General features: G+C 48.7%; 1 protein-coding gene across 1 annotated transcript in view; it reads right to left on the bottom strand.

Annotated features, from left to right (window-relative positions):
- The window catches only part of LOC133361674 (aldo-keto reductase family 1 member B1-like), a gene marked incomplete at its 5' end in the record, with an annotated part of 42,125 nt that extends 17,468 nt beyond the window's left edge, over positions 1 to 24,657 (bottom strand). The window contains 6 exons of the mRNA XM_061580659.1: positions 768 to 890; positions 2,197 to 2,274; positions 4,971 to 5,087; positions 6,489 to 6,644; positions 7,430 to 7,508; positions 24,590 to 24,657. Coding sequence (XP_061436643.1) covers positions 768 to 890; positions 2,197 to 2,274; positions 4,971 to 5,087; positions 6,489 to 6,644; positions 7,430 to 7,508; positions 24,590 to 24,657 — 621 coding nt within the window. The remainder of the gene's footprint in view (positions 1 to 767; positions 891 to 2,196; positions 2,275 to 4,970; positions 5,088 to 6,488; positions 6,645 to 7,429; positions 7,509 to 24,589) is intronic.
- Positions 24,658 to 25,582: the final 925 nt, after the last annotated feature.

The raw sequence follows: 25,582 nt of genomic DNA, 5'->3' as shown, positions 1-25,582 counted from the left end.
AATGTGTCAGGGCCCAACTAAAAACATGTTATTTTTTAAACAGTTGCTGAGGTATAGACCCAAGAACAAAATGTCAAGTGGCCAGCAACAAACAGCATAATCAAAGTTCTAAGAGATAAGAGCGTAACGGGCATCTTGAGCAAGGTTATAGGAGCTTGGAGAAAAGAGACAATGAGAGGAAATTCCAAGGTGCAGCAGCATGAGAGGAAAAAGCAGAAAGAGAAGTGTTGTGACCTGAAGATTGGCGGGCGAGTGGGTGAACACGGCGGCCCGAGTTCGATTTCCGCTCACGGCCAACACCAGTGACAATTATCTGAACAAGTCATGGGCCTCCCCTAGGTCGACTCGGCCTTACATGAGTACCTGGTGCGATGTGTAAACATCGTAACTGGAGAGATAAAGGCGGTCGGGCGTGGTGTTGGCCACCCACCCCCTCATGTACTGTTCCGGCCTTCACAGGTTCTCGCTATCAGCACTTGCCCCAACAGTCTGTTACAGTCTGTTACAGGCTATACGGAGAATCCTTGTCTTTGTTATGTCCTACAGTGTGGTGCTTGAACACAGTGCAGATGAGACAAAACAATCAGTCTGGTAGACCATGTTCTCAACATGGGGAGAAGGAATCAAAGAGTGAAGTTTATAGGAACAGTAACCATGGTAGCAGCAAAAAAGAATGATAAGAAGGTGAGTGACCATGTTGGCTAGCCTCATTAGATACTGTCTACGCCAAGTTATCCACACACTTTGTTCGCTTGCATTCACAGCACCTGATTGACCACAGGCTTGTACTTCAGGCCGGGTTTGTTCAGAATCTTCATTATTTGGTCACGATTGAAGTTAGAGAGACCCAGAGCTCGAATGACACCTGCGTCGACGAGTGCTTCCATTGCCTGTAAGCAGGCACACGTCAAAGATGCTCTTGCCAGTTAGTACAGTTAGACAAATAAAATGGTGATGCTTCGTTGGCCGTCGTACACAAGCAGCAAAACCTAAACACATTTGTCAATAACACGGTGTATTTTTAAAAGGAAGAAATCAATAATGGCCCTTCGGCATGGCATGTAAATAATATGAAGGGCCATTGCTTGAAATGTCACTGATTGTATACAGGGTGGCCACAAAGTCAGGACACATTGGGATGTTTGATTTATTATAACAGATCACAAAGGGTCTTTTAATTTATTTTAACAAATCTTCAAACTGATGTACATTAAGATGAATGCATTCATGAATTCAATCTTTGAGATTAATTTAGGATGTGCTTTTATTACAGGTGTAATCTTTGAATAGTCATCAATTGTTTCGTCTCAATTCTGTAAATTTGATTTCAATTGGTCAATGTTATCTGAAAAGGAAAAATAAAATAGATAATAGATAAAATATCAATAAAAAAAAATTCCATTGTTAAAATGTATGTGTGCTGATTTTTGGGCAACCCTGTATAATGTTTTATTTTAGGCCACAGTATAATTGATAAATGTGAGTTTTTGTAATTGTAGCATGGTTAGACTATTGGAACATAGGTTTTGTTAACAAAAAATGCTTCTGATGCCAAGCATTGCAGTTGTGGTCAGCAGTTTACAAAACTTCCCTGTCTCGCCAACAACCAAGATTGCAATAAAAATATGTTGTGGCACTTAATGCCTCAACAACTCAAAGAGCTTCACCTAAAAACGTCAAACAGCACCCTCAGTGGCAGCTGTCCTTGTGCTGCATAATGTGACTCTACACCGGCCTGCCAGTGGGAGGGCAATGTTGCTAGGTGTAATCCCAATTGACCAATTTTGAGGTGTATTTTTTTCATTTTCGCAAATCTGGACCATGCCACTGTGGCACCTACTCAATTAGAACATGATGGGATATTTAAAGCAGCTCTGCAATTGCTTGCTCATGTCACTATTAAATAAAGGGCCTCCACAAGAGCGAACTGTATGGTATACTTGGTCTACTCTTGCACGCCGACTAGACATGTCAGAAGAGGTGGGCGTACCCACTTTACCCCACCCATTTATGCTCCTCCTGGGTGGAGAAAATTGGTTGGTGGGGGGGGCAGGATTTGAGAAATTTGCCTTATGGCATGAACTGCCACCCCCGGAATATGGAATAAAACCTGTGGCCTCTGTCTTGCAAGTCCACTGTACTAAGTTACACCACAGCAGTTGCCATCGTGTGTGTGTTTATAAAAAATAAGCGTACCTCCCAAGTGTCCAGAAAATCCGTGTCATCAGTAATCACTTTATCATTTTCATCCAATGGGAACAAGTCCTCGCCTGGCTGGAGAAAGTAAATCAGGGAAGTTGCGAGTTCTCCTTTTCCACAAACAACACGTCATTTTACTCTACAAATACTACACAGCTTTATCCTATTTGGTGGCAGGGTGGCGCAGCGGTAACACTCGTGCCCCACAGTAAGAAGTACCCGGGTTAAATTCCTGACTTGGGTGCCTTTCTGTGTGGAGTGTGTATGTTGGCCCCTGTTCCTCCAGGTTATCTGGTTTCCTCCCACAACTAAGACCATACAATGTAACTGATATTGGCCAAAAACATTCCAATGCTAAATAATTACCTGCAAACTACAGGTAGGAGTGTGGCATCCTACTGCAAAATGCTCCTAAAAAGAGACTTGAGACTCGGTGAGGCTTCCCATGGTAAGCAAGAGTTAAATACCCTAACCTGAATAAACTATGTAATATACCCCTTTTTTCTCTCTAGTAAACATAAAAATTAAAGCTATTCTCATATGAATGCAAAAATTCCCGAAACTTCAACATCCACCTCCTGTTAATTAACATCTTGCTAATTATTACTGTTCCCGTGAACATCACTCACAGATTCCTCCACCCATGTTCAACTCGTCTTGTCCAAACTGTATTCAGCCACCACACTGCAGCTAACAAACAATTCACTCACCCGCTCGCCATACTACAGGTCACAACAATACAAAGACCCCGTATAGCCTTTAACAGACGTTTGGGACAAGTGCTGCTAGCGAGCACCTATTAAGGCTGGCACGGCAAATTAGGGGGTGGGTGGCCAGCACAACGCCCGACCATCTTTGTCCCCCCAGTGGTTATATTCACACACTGCACCAGGTACTTATTTGAGGCCAAGTCGACCTAGGGGAGACTCAGGACCAGTTCAGATAATCCTCACTTGTGTGGGCTGCGAGTGGGATTGAACTCTGTTCACCGTGATTGTAGCCCAGGATGCTAACCTCAATACTACCACTCCCCAGTCACAAGAATACCCCCACACATTAACCCACCCACCCACCAGCCCACCCACCCACTCGCTTGCCCACCCACCCACTCACTCACCAAACAGCAGGTCAGAACACTTCTTGCTCTGCTTCTTCCCTTACACTGCTACACTTGGAAATTCCCTCCCATTGCCTCTTTTCCAAAGCTCTTGCAATAACATTGCTCCATTAAATAACCATATTAACTCTTATCTATTACACCTCTGATCGTGCAGTTTGTTTCTTGATGGCCGCTTGACACGTTAGACCTTTTCAGCCTATATTCTGCAACTGTGTAAAAACATTGCTCTTGTCTATATTTTGTATCACCTAAACTTGTATATATATCTGAATATTGTTGGATTCACCATGGTGATCTGAGTGTGTTGCCAAGGCATAGCTAAGATCAGTGGTGAGCAATATCTGAACTGGTTCTGCTCCCATCTCTGCCAATATCCACACCAACCAGTGCAGTGATGTATGATACAAAACATTCTGGACAGATGAGGCATAGGGAGGCCTTCATGCAGCGGTGGGTTGTCAACGGTCTGTAAATCATTATTCCAAAATTCATCTCCTGTTTATATCTCCGAGCCAGCTGTGGAAAGTTTGTATTCCTATTGTGGGGAGTACTGTGCTGCTTATTTTATCAACCCGTGAAGAATAATGGGGTTGACTCAACTTCCAACCTGGATTTGAACTCGCAATTTTCCTATTGCGAGCTGCTCACTTGCTGCTGAGCCAGCTGGTAGAAAATGACTCCTGGTTTATACTAAAAAATGTAATTGTTCACAAAACTTGCAACTTGGAATGAGCATGAGACTTCCTGTGTGTCAGCAGGCCCCTCCCTCTGTACATCCTTTCTCTGACCTCCCAACTTCACTCTACTGCAACAAGCCAGTGATAGGTTGTACACCCTGGTCATGATCGTATTCCCTCTTGCCTTCAGTACACATTTATTGTGCTATTATTTTTACATGTTCAGTCTTAGACACTGGCAGTGTCCATAATCAGAGGCCTGCCAGGATCGAACCGCAACACAACAAGCGGTGAACACGCATGACTGCTGGATCATTCATAATCATAATCAACGTTTTTGGGTTTAGATCGCATTATTTATAAATGTGTCGTAACCCTCCACCACCCGACACGGCCAATCAGTAAAAAAGTGTCACGTTGACAAAAGACAAATTAGTTCACTGCTTTAGCCCACCGGTGTGTTGAAGCGCGAAACCACAACATTTACAATTTGAGTACGACGTTTCGCTGGTAATTGTATCCAGCATCATCGGGCAATTCGCCAGAATGGTGAGGCTCTGCTGTGTCTCCCGTTCTTATATAGAGCAGCAGCAGGGTGACGTCATCATTAACTCATTAACTCATCAGGTGCAAAGATTGGGGGGGAGTTATTGTAATTATATACTAGATTAGTAATCAGGCTATTGTTACGATGCGAGTTGTAGATTAGTAATCATTTGGAATGTGTTTTATTGTGATTATGCTACATTAGTAATCAGTTAGTGTTTGTTTCCCTTATAAGGAATTGTAATGTATCTTATTTAATAATACGCTTCCAGGCCGCACTAAGCCTGTAGCTGTCTGAGCGATTAAAGTTATTTCTGTTTCTCTCAATTTTAATCGATTCTCTAATTAGTCTTTGCCAGTAGTAACTAGTTCATGTCACCGCTCACATCTGCTGTCACTGTGCACTTCTGCATATTGCGTGGACGCACCTTGAAACCCATAGGCCAGTGCATCAAGTACAGGTCCAGGTAGTTTGTCTTCAGGGCCGCCAGCGTCTGGTCGCAAGCAGCACGCACTGCAGAGGGGTGATGGAACGTGCTCCACAGCTACCTCGCACCATACAGCACATCACCCCACGCCACAACAAGCTTTAATAAAAGGTAATTTATTTATATACGAATTTAAACAAATGGTGATGATGCCAATACACAGGACAGGAGTGGTGGAGATGCGCCGGTATACAATGTACTCCACACCGGCACTTCTATCATTCGAATGTGTAAATGATGAGAAAACCCATCATTAGAGACACATCCTATTCCTATATTACGATGTTTCTGCAGGGGAGAAATAGCAGTGAGTACAAGTGTGTGTTTGTATGTAATTGGATGTGTCGGAGTATGAGAGAGTGTTCGTGAGGGGGCTATGTGAGTGGGGGGGCAGCAGTGTAGCGGTAAGCACGCTGTGGTAGAAATCGGTGACCCGAGTTTAATCCCTACTCACAGTGAACATCGGTGATGAACATCTAAACCTGTCCTGGGCCTCCCTAGGTTGACTCAGCCTTAAATGAGTGTCTAGTGTGGTGTAAACATCAACACTGGAGAGATAAAGGCGGCCGGGGGTGGTGCTGGCCACCCAACTCCCCCCCCCTTGTGCCATCTTGGCCTATTAGCACTTGCCCCAAGTATGTTAAAGTCTATATGGGGTATCTTTGCCTTTTGTGTGAGGGTGAGTGTAAGAGGGTGGGTGAGTATGACGGTGTGTGAGTGTCAGAGGGTGTGTGCAACTGAGTGTCTGCACGTGGGCTGCTGCAGGATGCATGGGTTTCATGCTGCCCATTATACACTTCTGTTTGCACCACTAATAGTGAGTCACTAAAATTATGCATCTCCCAGAATGCACAACAGATAATTGTACAGCACTTTAATGAGGGCATGTTAATTCACTAATGATTTCCAATACTGCGTGGTAGCTTCTGAATTATGAATAATAATTACTAAAATACCAATTATTACAATATATAATGGTCTCTCCTACAAGTTTAAGATAATTAAATTCAAATATATGCCCCAACTACAGGCCATGGAAATGTAGAATTTGACTACATATCACAAATTTTATTATCACAATTGTTTACGCAGAAAAGCCTCAGCAAGTCTCATAATTATTTTTAACGAGGGTTCTGCCATGCTTTTCATTAGGAGGCAATGTTACTTTGTGCAAACCCAATTAAGTATATTGCAGGTTATGTTTTAGCATTAGGATATTTGGGTCAATACTAGTTACAATGTGTTTTTTAGCTATGTGATGGAACAGGAGAACCTGGATGAACCCCAAGAAATAGAGAATATAAAAAACTCCACGTAAAAAGGCGCCCTAGTCGGGAATCAAACCCATGCCCTTCTTGCCGCAAGGCACGAGCGTGACCACTGCACGACCACCCCCCTCTACTGCCCATGTGCAACCGCATGACAAAACCATGTGCCACATCTGTATTCGACACATACCTTGCTCGTGATGAATATTTGTGAACGAGGCACCCCAGAGCCCTGGACGCCATTCCCAATCTCCTCTTCATTCACATACACGTGTGCACAGTCCAGGTGCCGGTAGCCAGCCTCAAGTGCAGCACACACAGCTGCATACGCCTCACCCTTTTTTGTCTGCACAGCAGACACACACATACACAAATACATACAAGGAGCAAAGCGTGAAATAGCAGATACGCACTGCCATGGAGAACACAGAGTAATCTCATTAAATGAACACCGAGACATTGGTGCACATCTCATGTTTACAACCCTGAGCCGGGGGCGTAATTCCACATTCCTATGGTGGGGCGAGTCTCTCCATAGGACAACTGTTGACTGCCCCACAAAGTGGAACTCATTTTATCTGCACTCAAAGGATGAAGAGCCAAATGAATCCCTCAATTGGATTAGAACTTAAAACTTTCCAATTGCGAGCCGCTCACTCTGCAGCAGAGCCACCCGATCATTTCTTACCGGATATAACTGCAAATAAATAATTATACATGACTAGCAAAGTGTCATGAAGCTTGAATGTGGGTGTGGTGTAACGCAGTGTGAATGTGGGTGTGGTGTAACGGAGTGTGAATTGGGGTGTGGTGTAACGGAGTGTGAATTGGGGTGGTATAATGGAGTGTCAATTGCGTTGTGGTATAAGATTGTGAATTGGGGTGTGGTGTAAGTGATTGAGAATTGGGATGTTTTGTAACGGAGTATGAATTGGGGTGGTATAATGGAGTGTGAACTGCAGTGTGGTTTAATAGAGTGTGAATTGCGGTGTGGTGTAAGTGATTGAGAATTGGGATGTTTTGTAATGGAGTGTGAACTGCAGTGTGGTTTAACGGAGTGTGAATTGCGGTGTGGTGTAATGGAGTGTGAATTGGGGTGAGATGGAACAAAATGTGGATTGGGGGTGTTACCTTCCAGGTGCCGAATCCCACCAGCGGCATGCGGCACCCCCCACGTAGCGTCACGTAGGGTAACCCTGCCATATCCAAACTGCACACAGCATAATCCATTACCACTTTGCCACAGAACACATCTCAACTCATGTGATACTGTGCACATGATCATCTGCAACACAAACCAGGGAACACACACGGCCCCACACAGACTCTAGGATTCCAGAGATAAGCTACAGGTCACAGCAGCACATTTGACAGCAAAATACAAAGATCCCCCATATAGCCTTGAACAGACTGTTGAGTCAAGTGCTGTTAACACTGCACAAGAGTTTGTGGTGTGACCAGTGCCACACACACCCGTTCACCTGTCTCCCTCGTGCTGATTTTTATACTGCATTAGGTACTCATTTAAGGCTGAGTCGAACTAATGGAGGCCCAGCACCAGTTTAGATATTTATCATTGATAATGGCTGAGTGGCAATCGAACTCAGGTGAATGGGTGTGTAGCGTCGTGCGCTAACGGTCCTGTTGTCCCTTATGGTAACAACAATTGCCAATCACGCAAACCAATATTTTGAATTGCACAAAAAGTCAAATTTAGCCAGTTACCAGCAAGTCGGCAAGGGAGATATATAGTGTATCAGCACAGAACACAATAAAGCATCAAAATTATATGTACAGACCGGCATTCACCAAAGGAAGAACACGTCAGAGATATGGTTACAAACCAATAAAAACAATATTAACAAAATCAAGAGGCATATTACACCAAAAACAAAGCAAAGATGAGAGATGACCGCAAGGCAAAGTGAACATGATCGAGCGAATATAATAATCATCACGGGAATCGGGAAATAACAGTAAATGTTTTTGGGGTACAGGTGCAACATCCAAACTGTGCATTCTGAGCTTGGAGTGATGTGAAAAGGTGGAGAGGGAGCCGAGTCTAAGCTGAAAGCCAAGGGCATTGTGGTAATGTAGAACAGTAGCGTGGAGGGAAGGACATGTCGCCAAACCCAGTAGTATTTTTTGTAAGAACAGGCAGGTACTTCTGAAGTTGCGGATGGGAATTTTCAGAGCAAGGAGGTCCTTTAGATATATTGCCGATTTGTTTAAAAGGACTTTTAGTATAAATATAGCTTATGGGGGGATCTCTTCTGATGCCAACGGGGGACAACTTGGAGGCAATAACAGTCGTTCCTCGGTCAACAGTGATATCGATTTACGGTTTTTCAGTTAACGTTTTGCCTCGCATAACACCCAATGGTTTCGACTAACGTTAAAATGTTGATTAACGGTACATTTACGTTATGCAAGTGGGCACAAATTTCGCCCAATCCGAGCGCTCGTAAGTGGGCTGAGTGCCCTCAGCCAATCAGCGACAAACTTGTATGATCCGTTTAGACCTCAACTGGCTTTGTTTACATTAGCTTTTCTGCTTTGGCAGACTCAATGATTTTTTTTTTCAACTCATACATAAATTTGATGAACAGTTATTTCGGTTACCACTGTATAGTGCTTGCAAAGATGCGTTCTACAGGGGGCGTCAAGGGCAAAGTGACGAGTGACGAAATGGAACGAGGCATATTTAGCTGCCATAAATTTCCACCTGATAAGCCACTTCGTTGAGCTTTAATTTGTGACCAGGTCACTTCTGAAAATGAGATACATAGCTCAATGGGCCTTACCTAGTAAAATAAAGTTTTGTTTTAAGTTTTAGAGTGGTCTCGGATACTAGGAGGTCGATGATGTATTAGTGAAGGATGGGGAGGATGGTGCGCTTTAGGTGGTAATAGTTACCGGGTACTGTATGTGGCCGTGTCAGTACAATCACAGACGTTTCTGCAACTCTGCACATAATGCTTTTCTTATTTTATTTGTACAGGGATATATATGTGTAGCAACATCACTGCATGTCGCTGTGTGTGGCCAGCCTGGGAAAGGCACACCATGCAAAGTTATTGCCACCACGGACACCAGTGATTGGGGATGCAGTACCAGCCCTCGCAGGGCTCGGGCAGCAATGACCGACAATCAAGTAATGGCACCACGCTCTATGTGCAGTGCCAGCCCCTACAGGATAGGGGGCGAGAGTGCCGGCCTCGGAACGGGGTTGTAGGGGGCCATGGCACTCTGATTGGCCCCAAAGGGTACGTGACCGGAGGTATTTACCCGGGGACCCCCAAAGGGGGGGCTGGGGGGACCACGTGTCCAGTGGGGAGCCTCAAGAGTTCGAGAAGGGGGTCGTGGCTAGGGGTGGAGCGAGCCCCGCCACACAGGATAAAAGCCGTGTTCCCAGTGGGACCGGCTGCTGTTGTCTTCATGAAGAAATTACCGTTCTACGCCGAAAGAGGATTCTCCAACACGTGTACCCGGACCTGAGTTGGGGTCTGGTCCGTTGTAGCTAACTCAGTGTTAGAGTAGCTCGACTGGTGGTCCACCACCATAGGTTATCTGGTAAAGGGGCAGTTACCCCTTTGTCTTAATAGTGTTAGTGTTAAGGTTAATAAATGTCGATTTAAAGCTTTCGTGACTGCAGGGATTCATCTTCTTGGTTCTTTCGGTAAAGTCACGTAGAAGGGAAGTAATAAAATAATAAAAATAAAACATAATAAAATAATTCTCACGACGTTTCGGCTACAACGCAAGCAGGTTAATAAATGTGTTGCCTCAATTAGTAAGCCTGAGTCTCCGTCTGTACCCACTACATATGTATTTCCAGCTCCCCTGAACCTTGTGGATAATGGGGGTCATAGCTAACAGTGATGAACATGTAAATTAACACATTTATGCAGATGTCAAAATTCTGATCAATTTCTAGCTCAAATGAGCAGAGGCGGTGCTTGGTACCCATTTACAGCCCACAGCCAGTGGTAAAACCTCCATATTACTATGGCAAGGGTGAGTCTGTCCATTATACCACTGCTGATTTCCCCATAAAGTGGTGCTCATTTTGATGATGGCCCGAGTGTGCCACCAATCAAGATTTTAACTTGAAACCTTCTGATTGCGAGTTACCCGCACTCGCGCCGAGCCACCCTTCCACGGAATGCCTAAGTAGGCACTTCCATATGCATAAACATTCAGTGTGTTGTACAGCCATGCCTCTCTTGGCAGAGCACGACACACATCACCTAGGTCCTACGGGGTGTGTGACATTTGACCGCACAGCACGCCACCACGAACTGGGGGGAGGTACAGTGAAATCCAAGTCTCATTTTGTCTCCTTACAGGTGGTTGTCAAATTCTCACATCTTGTCAAAAAAAGCAAATTTCTTTATAACTACAGTTGATCATCAATCCGGCTGCCAAAACATTATCCGGCGGTCCTACCGTCCTAGGCCAATCAGGCGAAACCGGCAAAACCTCTCTTCAGGCCGTAACCAGTCCGGCGTTCGTCACCATGTGCGTGACATAAAAAGTAGCTATGCTTGATTTAAGTATTAAATATTACATGCAGTATTTTATGCACGACATACAACTTAAACAATGAAAATACTGCACTATATAGATTTATCATGACTAATAACTACAGTAATAAAAACTGAAAATATACAGTGCAATCTGGCGAAAAGTGTGCGTGTAATTCGGCATTCACTGGAGCACCGGTCTAAAAAGGCTGTATCAGTCTGGCGATCGTCAAATCCATGTTGTTGAAACAAGAGCGTAGTAGTACGTACATCACCCCATGCACAGTATTCCAGATTGGAGAGGTAAATCCGGTACAATTGTTGTATGTGTAATGCGGGCGTAAACGGCCCTCCGGAGGTGACGTCAGGAGGGGAGGAGTTAGGTCACGTGGGGGGGTGAGGGGTTAGGCTATAGAAGGAGGGGAACCGGAAGAGGACGAGGAGTGACGGGGAACCAGGAACAGAGAGAGGCCACGAAGGGCGAAGCGGAGGGTGGCGAGATCGCCACGAACACGGGGGAGCGAGAGTCGGCACCGTTGGCCAGCGGTGACCGACCCGAAGCAGCGAGGAGGCTGCAGTCAGCAGCGGGGCTGCACAGAGAGTCAGCAGCGGGGCTGCATACAGAGTCAGCAGCGGGTCTGCATACGGTAGCAGCCAGAGGGTCTGCACATAGGGGTAGCAGCGGGAGTCTGCATAGAGGTAGCAGCGAGTCTGCAGGGAGGAGGTTACAGTAGATGAAGCAGAGAGTCAGAGGGAAGAAGAAGCTATAATAGCAGTGAATAGCCGGGGGCTACAAATACAGAGTTATAACAGAGTGCCGTGTGGGTGAAGACGAGAACCCAATAAAAGACACGAAGACAGAAGGAAGTGTCCGAGTCTATTTATTACACTGGAGTCAGAAGTGAAACGGCATGGCGAAACAACTGAGGAAAAAGAATATCCCATCTCCGGCGTCGGCTTCATCATCGGACGACGACGATCTTCCTCCTGAGGTCGGCTTCACTTCGGCGGAGGGAGAGATCCGTGAGGGCCCGGGTGTCGAGGAGGTTGCCGCTGCGTCCGCCCCGTCTGCGTTGAAGGACGAAGATTTAAGATGGACCCAAATGGCGGAGCAGCTGGCGACTCTTAAAACCGTCATCACTGAGTTGTGTGACCTTGTCACGCCAAGGGCGGCGTTGGAGGGGGACGGTGGTGATCGGCAGGAGCCCGGATTGTCTTCGATGGCGCCGCCATCGGCCACGCGGCGTGAAGACGCCATCTTGGGCGTGGCGCACCACGGAAGGCGGGAAGCCGCCATTTTGGGGCCGCCGCGAGGATCGTCCGCCATCTTGGCGACACCGCGTTGCGACGCCTTGCTGAACTTACCGCCGGAAGAGTCAGCGACGGACGGAAGCAGGCCAAGGGGCCGCAGTCGTCACCTTACAACCGTCAAAGAGTTCTCCATCGGGGGCGATTGGAGTGCGTTCGCCTGTAGATTTTTGGCGGCGGTACGTACGGCAAGGTGGACGGACGCTGAGGCACTGGAGGTGCTTCCGACTCTTCTTGATGATGAGTCCGTTCGTTTTTTTCGCTCTATAAAAGCTGCGAAGAAGAAAACTCTGCGTGGGGTGTTCGATGAAATGGCGGACGCGTACGAGCCACCGGATGACGCCCATCGCCGCTTCGTGCAGCGGCAACGCGCACCGGAGGAGTCGCCTGTAGCGTACAGGGGCGCCGTGTTGGAACTCGCTATGGCCGCTTACCCGGAGACGGAGCCTGACCTGCTGGAACCTCTCATCTTGGGGAAGATGTTGGAGTTATCCCGGGATCTGGGCATTCCTATGCCGGCGTGCGGTCACGAAAAACTCACGTCCCGGGCCGCGGCCAAGTGTTTGGACGCCCAGTTCAATCTCCGCCGCTGGAAACAAGTCACGGCGTGGACGGGCGGTCCTGTCGTCGATGGGGGGGCCGTAGGGTGGGACCCTACAAAGGCCGTGTACGTGCCGGATGCGACCGGCCCAAAGGAGTTGTCGGCCGCCTCCACTCCGTGGCCGGCTCGAAGCGGGCCAGGGCCGCGGGCTCCGCCGCCGGCGCGGCCGCGTCGGGACGGGGTGCCCGCTGCGCGCCGCCCCGACGTCGACTGCTTCCGCTGCGGCCGTCGGGGCCACTATGCCAGGGACTGCTGGGCCCGGGTTCCGGGGCCGCCCCAGCAGGAGGCCTCGACAGCGGATGCCCCAAAGAAAGACCCTCCGGCACAGGCAAGTCGGTGCGCACCAGACACCCGGCAAGGCCTGACACCTCACTCATCGCCGTTGTTATGCGACGCGGATGTTGTAAAATACGGGAGGCCAGTATCTGAGCCTTGTCGCTCGATAACGCAGTGGCGTAAGCTGGCTCGGCGGGTTGTCGCGGCCGCTACCGGTTCGTCCACTGTACCTGGGTCCATCCAAGGGGTGGACGTACGTATTTTGGTGGATTCCGGTGCGTCCGCGACCATTATTTCGGATGTGATATTCCATCTTTTGAACATCCCACCGGGGGCCGTGAGGCCGGCTTACGCTTCCTGCATCGCTGCGAACGGGGGTAGTATGGGCATCGTGGGACAGGTGGACGCTAACATTTCTATCGGGGGTGTCTCGGCCTCGGGCGTTGTGTTGATTTCGAGGTCCCTGGCGGTTCCTTGCCTGTTGGGTACGGATTTTTTGGCTAAGATGCCCATTCTAATTAGAATCAATGAAAATTGCATAGAACTACCGGGGGGCCGGAAATTGGAATTTTTACAGTCCGCCTGGGGGCGACCGGCTCCTGTCGCCCAGGTGCAGGCGCTATCGGAAGTTTCGGTTGATATTCCACCTGGCTCTCAGATGCTCATTCCCTTACGATACCGGAAGCCGGTTCCGGGTCGGCAGGGTGCTTTTGGGATTTTGCTGTCGCCGTCCGCCGCGGTTACGGGCGGCTTAGCGCTGGTAGGGGCGCAAACTATTGTCCGTCCAGATCAGTGCCCGTTTTTGCAGGTGTTAAATGCGAGTGCTGAAAGCGTGTGTGTGCCGGCTGGTACCGTTGTGGCACATGCCACTACGGCGTTTACGGCTCAGAGTGACCTGCCGGACGGGGGGCTTGTGGGTGGTGTTTCACACGATGGAGGGGTTGATGATCGTTGGATCGCCGAATTATGTGGGGAAAATTCGGCCCTTTCCACCGAGCAGCGTTGTGCGATTCATAAATTATTATCGAGCTATTCCGATGTGTTTAGCTCGGACGATTTGGACTTGGGACGCACCTCGCTGCTCTCTCATCATATCGACACGGGGGACGCTGCCCCTATCCGTTTGAACTCGCGTCGGATGAGTCCGGCTGAGCGTGAGCATGTTCGAGGGGCAGTGGAAGACATGTTGAAAGCGGATATTATATCTCCGTCTAATAGCCCATGGGGCGCGCCTGTTGTGTTGGTTAAAAAGGATGGTAAATTGCGATTTTGTGTGGATTTTCGGAAGTTGAATAAAGTGTCGGTGGCAGATGCGTATCCCCTGCCGCGTATGGACGATTCTCTCGACGCCTTGTCAGGGGCTAAGTTTTTTTCAACGCTAGATCTCTCTTCGGGCTTCTGGCAGCTCCCCCTTGACGAGCCCTCGCGAGAAAAGACAGCTTTCCGTACGCCGCAGGGGTTATTCCAATTTAACTGTCTTCCGATGGGGTTGAATGCTGCCCCTGCCACTTTTCAGAGGTTGATGGAGTTGGTATTGACGGGGTTGCAGTGGGAGACATGTCTCATTTATTTAGATGATATTATAGTCTTCAGCCGCACATTTGATGAGCATTTACTGCGGTTGGAGGCTGTATTCGCCAGAATGCGTTCTGCTAATTTGAAATTCAAGCCTAAGAAATGTCATCTACTGCAACACTCCGTTCGATACTTGGGACATATTGTTAGTGCGGACGGGGTGGCCACGGATCCAGAGAAAACTGCGTGTGTCCGGGATTGGGCAACCCCGGCCACGGTGGGTGATGTGCGTCGGTTTTTGGGGTTCGCCTCATATTATCGGAGGTTTGTTCCGAATTTCGCTACTATCGCCAGGCCTTTGCATCTCCTTACTGGGAAGGGGCATAAATTTGTGTGGGGACCGCCGGAGGAGGCGGCGTTTCGGAGCCTGCGCGATTTACTGGCTACTGCGCCGACGTTGGATTATCCGGATTTTGAACATCCCTTCATTCTGGATACTGATGCGAGTGACACTGGTATTGGGGCGGTGTTGTCCCAGTCAAAAGGTGGTGTTGAGCGTGTGGTGGCGTATGGGAGTCGGGTTTTATCTCCCGCGGAAACCCGTTACTGCGTCACTCGCAGGGAACTTTTGGCTATTGTGTTTTTTCTCCGACAATTTCGACCGTATCTGTACGGTCGGTCGTTTATTGTCCGCACGGACCATGCGGCCTTGCAGTACGCTCTTAAGATGGACCAGCCATCCGGACAATTGGCGAGATGGCTGGACACGTTGCAAGAATTCTCCTTCCAAATTCACCATCGGAAGGGTGTGCGTCACGCTAACGCGGACGCACTGTCCAGGTTGCCGCAACGATCCCCTTGTGCGTGTGCGTCGGGGACGCATAGGTGTGGACCGACTCAGCCCCCCCCTCAGCCTGTCGCGCTGGCAGTGGATGTTCTCGAAACTCCGCTTACACCGGGACCGGTTGATGGGGGACCGGCTGACGGGATTTTGCGTCTTCCAAGGTCTGTGTGGATTCGGGAGCAAATGTTGGACGAATCTTTGGTGTCGTTACGAAAACGAACGGAGAAGGCGGGTAAGGAAGTCGGTGCGGGTGGTATTTCGGAAACTGCTCTCCGAGATGGGTTACTGATGTGGAGGGAAGGGATACAGGAACACTGGCGTCTCGTTGTGCCTGCGTCATTGCGGTATGAGTTGATTAGATCTTTGCACTGTGACACACTTTTACACCTGGGGGTGCAGAAAACCCTATTGACGCTGCAACGAGACTATTATTGGCACGGCATGACGACGGATGTCGTCGGTCACGTTCGCGCGTGTCCCGATTGCGCCCGCCGTAAACCACCTAAACATCCATATGTTCCGCCGATACAATCGATTAAAGTATCTCGGGTTAATGAGCTGGTGGCGTTAGATATTTTGGGACCCTTTCCGCCATCCGCTAAGGGAAATAAGTATTTACTGGTGGGGGTTGAGTACCTCTCTCGCTGGCCGATGGCCTGGCCTTTGCCTGACCAGTCAGCGGCGTCTATCACTGACGCCTTTCTATTTGGGTATGTAATGGACAAAGGGGCGCCGGAGAGGCTCCTTACGGATCAAGGACGTAACTTTTCGTCCAAATTGTTGGGGGAGGTGTGTGCGGCTCTTGGAACTAAAAAGATACGGACGTCCCCCTACCACCCGCAAACGGATGGTATGGTGGAACGGTTGAATCGGACTCTGTCCGCCATGCTGTGCCATACAGTCGGGGAAAATCAATCTGATTGGGATTTGCATATCCCTGGGGTGCTTTCGGCGTATCGCATGACGCCGCACGCGGCTACTGGATACTCGCCGTTCTTCCTTATGTACGGCCGTGAGAATGTGCCGCCGATTAATGAACAGTTGGGAACCGGCGCGAGGGGGCCTGTTAAGCCTCTTCCTGAGTATATTAAGGACAACGTTCGGCGTGTCGCTGAGGCGAGGGAAAGTGCCCGCATGGCTACTGCCAAGGCTCAGGCCAGGAATGAGCGGTGTGCCCGACGATCAAAGGGGGAGTGCCCCTGGAAAAAGGGGGACCTGGCCTGGCTTCATTGCCCACAGGTGCGGCCAGGTACCTCTCCTAAATTACATAGACCTTGGCAGGGTCCGGTCCGCCTCATTGAGGTTCCCAACCCACAGTCGGCGCGTGTTCAGGTTAGTTCACGGCGCTGGTTCGTGCATACATCCCGGTTGAAGCCATACATTGCCCCGCGGCCGGATGCGTCATCTCCCGAAGTTGCCTTGCCGGGGTCTGTTGCTGCCGACTCGCCCTTGCCTGTGTCTGCTGACCTTGCGAGAGCGCCTGTCGTACCCTTCACAGACAAGCCGGCCGTGACAGCGCAGGGAGGAGGACGTTCCGCTCGTGGGACGTCGACTGGAGCCGCAGAACCCACGGGACCTGCAGCTCTTCCTATCCCTCCGCGGACGCGAGTACGGGATGTCTCTGGACGCGAGCGGGACAGTGGCGGGCCTCCAATGGCGACGGAAGAACTTGCGCCCGTCGCCCCTAAAACCCTTCCACGTTCCCGCTCGGCGGGTGGTCTGCCGACCGTCCGGGACGGCCCGGCTGCCCGTACTCGCTCGAAATCCCTCACGTTTCGTTAAAATTGTATTGTGTTGTGTTCGGGTTATATTGTTGTTGCATGCTTCGTGTCTTTTTACGTGTTGGGCCTTTACACCCGCATTTCTTGTCAGGTTGCAATTCAGCCGAGGTCGGCTGGATTTTCTTTATGGGGGAGGGTGATGTAATGCGGGCGTAAACGGCCCTCCGGAGGTGACGTCAGGAGGGGAGGAGTTAGGTCACGTGGGGGGGTGAGGGGTTAGGCTATAGAAGGAGGGGAACCGGAAGAGGACGAGGAGTGACGGGGAACCAGGAACAGAGAGAGGCCACGAAGGGCGAAGCGGAGGGTGGCGAGATCGCCACGAACACGGGGGAGCGAGAGTCGGCACCGTTGGCCAGCGGTGACCGACCCGAAGCAGCGAGGAGGCTGCAGTCAGCAGCGGGGCTGCACAGAGAGTCAGCAGCGGGGCTGCATACAGAGTCAGCAGCGGGTCTGCATACGGTAGCAGCCAGAGGGTCTGCACATAGGGGTAGCAGCGGGAGTCTGCATAGAGGTAGCAGCGAGTCTGCAGGGAGGAGGTTACAGTAGATGAAGCAGAGAGTCAGAGGGAAGAAGAAGCTATAATAGCAGTGAATAGCCGGGGGCTACAAATACAGAGTTATAACAGAGTGCCGTGTGGGTGAAGACGAGAACCCAATAAAAGACACGAAGACAGAAGGAAGTGTCCGAGTCTATTTATTACATATGTCTTGGATTATGAAATTTCGATAAAAATAATAAAAATTAATAAGTTTCCGAAAAAATGCGCAAATCGCATTAATTAAGTTAATGTGTGTATTACTATGCATAAATTATGATAATGCGTATAATTATATGCATAAATTATGATAATCACGGAGATAATCGTAGTAATTTATGCGGAAGCTTGCGATTATGTTAATGTGTGCAGTTATGATAATTTGCTTAGTTTCGTTTATCCAGAGTTATCAATCAGGATAACACGATTATCATCAATTAAACGTTTACCGATTATCCTAGTGTGTGTTATAATATTTTAGGTCTCCATTTTCATATCTCATCGCAGGTAACAGCTCTTATGAATAAGACAGTTTTGCATGGACTTGGAAAGAACACTCGATATGCTTCTGTGATAACAATTTTATTCTAACAAACACGTGACATTCTATCATGCAGGTCAAACATGCGTCAATAATTCATGGGCAAGATTATGCAATTAACTAATATGAACGACAAAAACTTATGCAGTTGCGAAATTATGCAATTATGCAATATGAATAACGAAAACTCTTATGAATGAATGAATAAACACTTATGCATTTAACGAATTGAATGACTAAAAACACTTCTATCAATTGTAACCTCTACTTTTCCTACCAGGCATCTCATTAGTTCGCCCATGTATCGATCACAATCGGCGACTGGTCGAGTTTGAAAACAAGCATGACACACTTCCTATGGCGGTAATATAGCACTTATTATACCCAAGAGGCGAAGGTATATGTCAATAGATTCATCGGCAAGTATAAAAATCCTCTTAACGGAATGTTTGATACAATGGTGGGTGAGGGCGTGTGGGCGCGAGAGCGAATCTGGCTCTGTTTTAATTAATTCTTCGGCGAGACTCTGGGACAAAGGAAACTGGTTTGACAAGATATTCTCTCTCTGTGTTCGGTCGATTCGTAATGAGGATTTCGAGAGGTTGAGTTTGCCTCGACGAGTCTATTGATCGCCTATGTGATGAGCGGAACAAGGGAAAGGCACGGTAAACAACCTCACTCTTATCACCGACGGACTCTTAATCACTCGATGGGCCACGATTCCTCGTGGCCAGCTGATGGTTCATGTATTTGATAATCAGTCTTTCGATAATTGTGTAGGGTTGATATGATGGTAGGGACGAAATGGATAGTCTCAAAGGGGGTTTGGCGTCGACGCGAGCGCGTGAGGGAAGTTGTGGGTACGAACGACTTTCGGAGAAGGGTCCCCTGGCTGTCGCGCTGCAGTGATCGGCTGCTTCAGACTCCTCCCTCGCTGAGCCCGTACGAAGATTGACGGCGCGGCTGCGCTCGTTTGCGTGGTCGGGCGAGCACGTGCGTGGTGGCGGCAAGGGAGCTGGCTCGTTCACTCGTGTGCGGAAGGCGAACACCTCGGCGATGCACGTCAAGGCAATGCACGTCAAGGCAACGCACGTCGCCACTCCACGAGCCTCGTCCTTCTGGATGACAGGAGCTTCTTCGTTGGCGGCGACGAGGAGAGATGGCTGTCGCCCTGGAGAACTCTGGTGGGGCCTTAGCCCGGAGACGAGATGAGATGTAGGCCGGAGCTCGTGAAGATCTGTGGTGGAGCCGAAGCCCAGGCGACGAGATGGGCTCGTGGCCCGGACGAACTCTGGTGGGCCTTAGCCCGGAGACGAGATGGGCTCAGAGCCCTGGCGATCTGCGTTGTATGGATTTTCCTTCGGTTTATATCGGAAAATTCCACTCGGCTTCCCGAGTTGTTTAAAGGCTGTGTCATAAAACCCTCCTGTGGGCTGAACCATCTGCGTTCGTTGTGTGTGTGTCCGGCCGTGTGTTTCGCGTGCGTGTTTGTCCGTGTGTTTATTAGCTTTGAAGACACAGCTGTGTCGTTCTGGAAGAAAGGGGTGGGGGTGGGGGCCTCGTGACGGCGCCACCGAAGTTATCCATTAGCCAGACCGATGATTCGCGTCGAGTTATAAAAAAAACATTCGAATCCATGTTTTGTTACTGAATAATATTTGTCGCGAAAACCTACGCGTTAAGCGAGCTTAATTATTCCCTCCCTTGCTCTGGGATCACATCCTTTGTCTCACACAGCTTAAGTTGGTTTGGTTTGGAAGTTGAAATGCGACTTATTTGCTGCTTGGTTATGCCGAAACCGTGTTCACGATGTTTCATCGTGACCCGATCTCTCATGGAAATGTTATTTCCTCGCGTGTGCAATTTTTGCTGTCCGTGTTGTGGGGAGACAAAGGCGGTTGTTTCCACGGTGGGAGCACCCGGAGCATGCGCTTATTTATTCGAAGGCGTGTGTTAATTTCCTTTGAGCCATTGCCCCAACCTTTATGGGTGTCATTTCCTGGCTTGGTGCCTGTGTGTGGAGATCCTCTCGGAAAGACAAAGGCGGCCGTGTTGCTCGCTTCCCATGGGTGTTGTGTTTGGTTAATTTTGAGAGCCTTCTCCGCCCTTGATTTCTCTTCTACTTTAATTCCGTACTTATTATTTGACTTCTTGTGATTATTTAATCTGATATCCCGGCTAGGAATTTTGTTTTGGAGCTAAATAGATGCCATAATTATTCTTTGATGCTTCGGCCCGGCCGTGTAGATATTCTTTAAAGGTAAATAATGTCAGTACTTAATTAACAATGATGGGTCGCGATTCTGGTGCAGACTGTCGTCTGGTTTTCAATTGGAGTGAGGATGGATACTGTTTGCTTGTGCTTTTTGTCGTCAATGCTGTTTCTTTGTTAAGAATATAATTATCTCTTCCTCCGTGGTGCCTGGTTCTGTGGGGTTTTTTTTTTTACAAAAGGATGTCCTGCTGACCCCCCCTCCCTTGTTCTTCTTGTGTGAATTTAGGGGAGTTTTTATTACCTTATTGCCCCCCTTTCATGTCCTCTTTCCTTTGAAATGAGGTGTGCGCACATCTGTGGTAGTGTGGGGGCCTCTGTGGAAGTGTGGGGGCGTGTTCGTTCCCACGTGGCCGCGTCTATTAAAAAAAACGATATTATCTATGTTGGCAGAATAATTCTTTTAAAAAATATCAAAAAAAATAAAAAGGGGGCATATACACAACACAATAAATAGTGCAACTTTTTACAGGAAAATATATTTTTTTGTCTAATTGTACGTTTATTTATGCCAATTCCATATCATAAATATATTCAACATACTAAAAAAAAACATATACACATCACTTGAAACATGTTATACAAGAATCTACAAAAATACATTATTTTAAATAAGGATTGGTGACTATCTGGTGTTTTTGAAAATCCGGCACCCCCTCTTACGCCCCAAAGCTGCTGATAATCGATGAATTGCTGGAATATATTATGAGATGCTACATCAATCTGTTGACATGTTAAATATTTCGTGTCACATTGAATTAGTGTAGTCACGGTATGTTAGTGATACGGTATGTTAGTGTCACAGTGTGCGAGTTTGTCACGGAATGTTAGTGTATCACAGAATGTTAGTGTCACAGGATGCAAGTGTGTCACAATGTGAGTGTGCCACAAAAACAACCCCCTACCTCATCGTGGTGCTGGACGGGCAACACTGTCGTGGACAATGCTATGGGGGGGGAGGGTGAATTCCGATTGGCCATTCCCCTCATGGCGTTTGCAACCACCACAGTGGCCAAATGGGGGCTCTGGATGGGTGCGAGGGGCTGGTAACCCCTACACCTTCAATTAATTACCACTAAACCACGAATTTTTTTTTTTATTAATAAGTTCGTGCCAGAGGCCCCGGGGGGACAGGCGTCTATGACGTCTCCTGGCCAAACCCCATTTGGCGGAGCCAGGAAATTGAATTTTTAACCTCGGGGTTCCTCCAGAAACAACTAAAAGCCACTACACGAATGGCCACGTGGAATGTTCGAACGCTCACTGCGTAGGAGAGGCTGCCACTCCTCTGTCGGGAGCTGGACCGGTACCGTCTGGATCTCTGTGGTATTCAGGAGGTCCGGTGGACCGGCTGCACCTCCAACTAAGAGGTGGGGCCTTACCATCAGCCCCACAAAAACTAAGCACCTGCCTGGGTATTTTGTACCATCGAGCACTCCACCCCCACAACTCCCAATCGGTGATGGGGTAGTTGTGGAGAGAGTGGAGAGTTTCCCATACTTGGGCAGTGTGCTCATGACCGGCTCCGGTTTGACAGCAGAGGTCTCACTCAGAATTAGTCGAGCGGCATTATCTTTTCATCGGTTGCGTAACGCTGTGTGGAAGCTACCTGGTCTGTCGCTCCGCACGAAGCTTCAAGTCTTTTCTAATGGAGCATCTTCACCGATTGGAACATTTAGGCTGGCCTGCCTACGATCCATCCTGGGTTTAACCAGGCTGGATTGTGTGAGGAGCTCACAAATCCTCGAAAGATCTGGACAAAGTCCCATCGGTGAGCTCCTCCGGCAAGCAAGGCTGTGTTGGCTGAGTCATGTAGCCCACATGTCCAGTCACCGCATGCTTTAAAAGCTTTTGTTTGGCCGGATAGAGGGGGCTAAACGGACACGGCACGGGCTGGAGAAGAGATGGAGTGATGTGGTACAGGAGGATGTGGAGCCGAGTGGATTTGCCGATGACTGGTACCAGCGGTGTCAAGATGGGCCTCTGTGGAGGAGCCTAGTGAAAGACGCTGCCGGGAAGTTGGAGGCAGTCGCCCTCCAACAACAACAACGGAGGGCGGAGGAGCGACGCTCGCAACAGCGAGCGGAGCACCGGGTGGCTAAAGCACAGCAAGTTTGCACAGTAGGGGGCAGAGGTGGTGCACCAGCCAGTCATCTCAGTCAGTTGACCCGTGGCACCTGGGTCTGCCCCGTGACCTCCTGCAGCGGGCATTCGACACTTCACGTGGCCTTCAGGTGCACATAGCCTGGCACAAGCGTCGTGGTGACGTCACCACCACTTAGTGGCGAATGGCGGTTGTTGTTGTGCCACAATATGTTCATATCAGAGTCTGTTAGTGTCCCAAATCCTATTACATGTCACACTATGTTTATGTCACTGTACGGTAGTGTTACAGTATGTGTTACAGAATGCTAGGGTCACATCATGTGTCACAGAATGCTGGTGTTACAGTATATGTTAGTGTCCTAGCATTTTCTGTTCCACATTGTTCGTGTCACAGAATGCTGGTGCCACAGTATTTGTGTTGCAGTACCGTATGTTAGTGTCACTATGTGTTAGCATGTCGCAGTTTGTTCGTGTCACGTGTCAAAGTATGTTAGTATCACAACATGTTCGTGTCACGTGTCAAAGTATGTTAGTATCACAATATGTTCGTGTCACGTGTCAAAGTATGTTAGTATCACAATATGTTCGTGTCACATTAAGTTAATGCGTCACAGTTTGTGTGCATTACAGTATGCTAGTGTCACAGTAAGTTAGTGTTACAATGTGTCACAGTAAGTTAGTGTTACAATGTGTCACAGTAAGTTAGTGTTACAATGTGTCACAGTAAGTTAGTGTTACAATGTGTCACAGTAAGTTAGTGTTACAATGTGTCACAGTAAGTTAGTGTTACAATGTGTCACAGTAAGTTAGTGTTACAATGTGTCACAGTAAGTTAGTGTTACAATGTGTCACAGTAAGTTAGTGTTACAATGTGTCACAGTAAGTTAGTGTTGCATTGTCACAGTATGTTCGTACAGAAATCCAACACCAAACACGGCGGTGAGGTTTCTGAAAACCCCCGTGGTTGGCGAGACGAAAGGCTGATGGAAAATAGGGGGTTAGGTTCCGCGGCCGCGGTTAACATAAACACATTCCTGCGGAGGGAGCTGGTAGGAACGTTGGGTTGCTCGGTCAATGGCCAGGGTCAACGGCGGCGTGGTGTATTCCACAAATATGCCCGACTGTGAGGGCGGGCACAAGCCGGCGTGAGTAGGTTAAACGTTGAGTTTTATAAGGGCACCACGGGGTGACCAGCCCCTCCCCACCCAGCCCCACCCTCCCCTCCCAACCCAGCCCCGCCCTCCCCACCCAGCCCCACCCTCCCCTCCCCACTCAGCCCCACCCTCCCCACCCAGCCCCTCCCTCCACGACGGACGGACACAATAATCCCCTGTGGGCTGGTGTAACCAGGAGGTTCCTCCCAGTATAATCGAAGCCTAAGCATCCTATGCATTCAGTAAACATGACAAATATGTAAAGTGCTGTATCACGCACTGTATTAACAAAAATAACTCTAAAGACAGATCGCCTTCCTCCTACCCTCCTTGCCCTCGTCACATGACGCTCACCCTCACCACCACCTCGACGCTTAGAGGCCACGATGAAAAGCAAACATGAGTAATGACAGTCGACACTGTCACGAGGTTACATAACACGAGAGCACTGCTACTGCTTTGACGCGAACAAGTACGGAGCGTGGTGGGGACACGGCTGGAGATTTGAAATCGCGACCAGCGCAAAACCAACCCGTGGTTACGCGAAACTGCACGAAACTGCATGCCGTGTTTGGAGAAACGGTATGCGTAAAATGATGCATGGATACTCTGAACAGTGGTTGGCAAACCCCGTGGTTTAGTGAAGGGTTAACAGCGTTGTGCTGTTACAGTACGAGATATACAGTACCATACAGTACCGGTGTGTTGCCGTGGGTTATTTACTCTGCACGGCGAGGGAAAGGAAGGTGGAGTGAGGAGAGGGGTGAGCATATCGGTGAGGAGAGATGTAAGTCTTGCTGGAGTGCAGAGAGAGGGGGGAGAAGGCGCTCACCTCGCGTCACGCTGCGCCAACTTCGGGCCCTGGCGACAAAACGAGAAGTGGAGCCGAGTCACGTGACGCGGGGAGAGGGAGGGGGGAGACGGGGCGGGTCAGGGGTCGAGAGAAAGGGGGGGGGGGTGACCGAAGTGAGGAGAGAAATTGTGATTTTCAGAGTTCGAGTTGAGTCTGTTTCATTTGTTACTTGGACGATCCCGTTTAGCGAGTTACCCGGCTATTTTACAATGGGGATCCGTGGTGCTTGAGTTCAAATAACAAAACAAAGACGAAAACATCAATATTGCAGAGAACGATTCCACAGGAGAATAAAAAAACTGCAAATATAATGAGAGCATGAGCACCAAAAAACTGAGTGACACGTGCAAGCATGCTGTGTGTTTTTGGTGAAGGGAGAGAACTAAGCTGTAGATGAGTGACAAGTGTAAAGCATTTTTAGCAAAAAAAGGTTTAGCAAAACGAATGTTTCATTCTAAATTCGGAGACACTTATGAGGCTACAGGAGGGAGATAGAGGAACTAAGTGTATGGCAGAGGAGGTGTAGCCCCCCCCCCCCCCTCCTTATATTCTGCGAGATCCACTCACTCAGTCTTTCCGGCACTGAACCCGGACAAAATATGGAGAACAAGCTCAGCTGCAAGAACACTGCTTTATTAACACAAAAACTGCTACAACAACATGTGTCGAGTGTCAGTAGGGAATTGCTAATCTTGAATGACAAGTTGCATCAGGGCAACAATAAAAAAATATACTCCACACCCAAACAATATATCCACCCACCATAGCAGTGCACATGGTTACAGTCCCTAGCTACTTGTAGTTCCTCTGGAGAACACGCGTTGTCGGGGCACAGCGTGACCATGTTTACCATCTGTCTTATTATTCACGCTATTACCGATACTACAATGAAGCCCTCACATATTACTCATACAGAAGAAATAACACCATCCGGAATGCATACTCATTTCTACAGTGGTATAAGGACCCCTT

This window comes from Lethenteron reissneri, chromosome 8 (genome assembly GCF_015708825.2).
Source record: "Lethenteron reissneri isolate LAM-NWPU_2019-01 chromosome 8, ASM1570882v1, whole genome shotgun sequence".
In the NCBI taxonomy this organism is placed as follows: domain Eukaryota; kingdom Metazoa; phylum Chordata; class Hyperoartia; order Petromyzontiformes; family Petromyzontidae; genus Lethenteron; species Lethenteron reissneri.
Note: the sequence above shows the minus strand (reverse complement) of the source record. Positions and strands in the feature narration are given on the sequence as shown.